We start from the raw sequence: 1,867 nt of genomic DNA, 5'->3' as shown, positions 1-1,867 counted from the left end.
ATGCTGCAGTGCCCTGAAAGATGCTGAATCATGAGAAGCATAGCTTGCAGTAGATCAATGCAGTTTCACACTGCAGACAAACTACACTGGACATGYTTTATCGTCACAACATAACACTGTACTTAGATTCAAAAAGGAAAATTAACTGACTGTATTGGAAGCAGATATTTTGCCTCTCTGAGAGAATTTTCCTCTGATTAATTTCCTGCTGACCTGATTCAAAGTGRCACTGTGAGCCTAAACCACACACCAACACATCCTCCCCAAAGAAAGAGATCGATGAATAATTGATTAGGTTCTGCTCAAAGACTGCAAGCAAGCAGAAGGAACATAGATCATTAAGAAAGTCCACCATTTCCGGAGACTCCCACTAACATAACCTAAGTAAAGATTTCATAGGAAAATGCAGTGAGATTATCTGGTAAGTGTTATAACATTTGTAACTTGATATTTCCAGTTAATTTTACAATCCACCTCTTCTAAWGTGCAGGTGTTTAATTTGCATGCTGAGTCCAAACAGTAGTGTCAGTCAACCAAAAGTTTGGAATSCAGATGGTTTGCATTGGGTTTCCACCCATACTAACTAGTGATTGTCCCTCTAGTATGGACAGATTTCAGCACACATCCAAAAGCTAGAGGGAAACTAGTTGCTCATTTGTTTAAGTTTTGACTCATCTTCTCTGTAACAGCTATAACACAGAATTAACAGAGAGGTTTATTTTAAGTTTATTTTTCCCCTTTTGTTCTAACTTAGGGTTGTATCAATGTATTGAAGGGGTCAAACCAGACTTGGAGCTCATCATCATCATAGGTAAATGTTTATTGTCCATATAACGTCTTAAATAATTTTTGATATACTACTAACATTTCTATTTAAAATTTGGCTATAAAATAAAGATTTCATAATATTGTTTTTGATTTTTACAGACGAATCACATGAATAATAATAAAAAAGATCCTTTTATTCTGATTTTTTTCAAAGATAGACGGTAGTCCTAATGTGATTTGGTCGTTTGTAACAGCCGCCCACACTGACCTACAGATTGCAGTTAAATAAATGCTAAAACAGATACTTTGYTACCGTYTGGATTAAGGCGGAAGCTGTGCACTCCCTCTTTGCTCAATTCTGTTAAAACAGCTTCCGCTATGACGTTTCTGAACTGGACCTTTGTGCTTTTTGAGCCACGTGGTGTGGAAAAATGAAGTATCATCTGACTTTTTTCCTGAATTAAACGATAGTTTACCAGGCTAGTCTATCTTCGGTTGCAATACAGACACATAACTTAACCTAATGTGTAYCCTCACATGCAAAAGCGCGGTTCTGACGGACCGGGTAAAATCTGTTCGCCGAGGTGCATTTCCGTTCTGCAGTCATTGGAYAAAAGGGGCGGGAATGGAGGGTGAGGTCTAACGTCTCTAAAATGAATTTGATTGACAGCTTATCGGTCCAATCGCACATAAGTATGTTAAATCTCATTGGTGGAAATCTACATCTGTAAAAAAACGCATACATAAAATAGCCAATGGAAACGTGAGGTGGGAGGCTCTATTGTTCTATAAAGGAGAGAAGCGACACAGTTAGTACGCATTTACAGGCAAACCAAAGCAGATTCTGTTGACGTGGTACACCGAGTTATCATCAAAATGAGGGAAATTGTGCATCTTCAGGCTGGCCAGTGCGGAAACCAAATTGGTGCCAAGGTAAGTGAACCTGTGTTGCTGCAAATTGATTTTTACATCAAATGTTTTTGTTCTTTGTCATAAAAGCCGGCTCTTTGTGCTCCCTGCGCCTCCGTAACCACACCCTGGGAATATCACTGTGGCCTACTTTCTCGACTCGACCATTAACTTGCTCTAAAACATGAAT

The 1,867-nt window shown here is 38.8% G+C and overlaps 1 protein-coding gene across 1 annotated transcript in view; it reads left to right on the top strand.

Annotated features, from left to right (window-relative positions):
• The first annotated feature begins 1,580 nt into the window (after positions 1 to 1,580).
• Positions 1,581 to 1,867, top strand: part of tubb2b (tubulin, beta 2b) — a 2,553-nt gene continuing 2,266 nt past the window's right edge. Inside the window, exon 1 of the mRNA XM_008417367.1 lies at positions 1,581 to 1,701. Within this exon, the coding sequence (XP_008415589.1) occupies positions 1,645 to 1,701 (57 nt within the window). The 5' untranslated portion in view covers positions 1,581 to 1,644. The remainder of the gene's footprint in view (positions 1,702 to 1,867) is intronic.

The sequence above is a fragment of the Poecilia reticulata genome, linkage group LG9 (assembly GCF_000633615.1).
Source record: "Poecilia reticulata strain Guanapo linkage group LG9, Guppy_female_1.0+MT, whole genome shotgun sequence".
In the NCBI taxonomy this organism is placed as follows: Eukaryota; Metazoa; Chordata; class Actinopteri; order Cyprinodontiformes; family Poeciliidae; genus Poecilia; species Poecilia reticulata.
The sequence above is the reverse complement of the archived record's forward strand: the minus strand, read 5'-3'. Positions and strand labels throughout refer to the sequence as shown.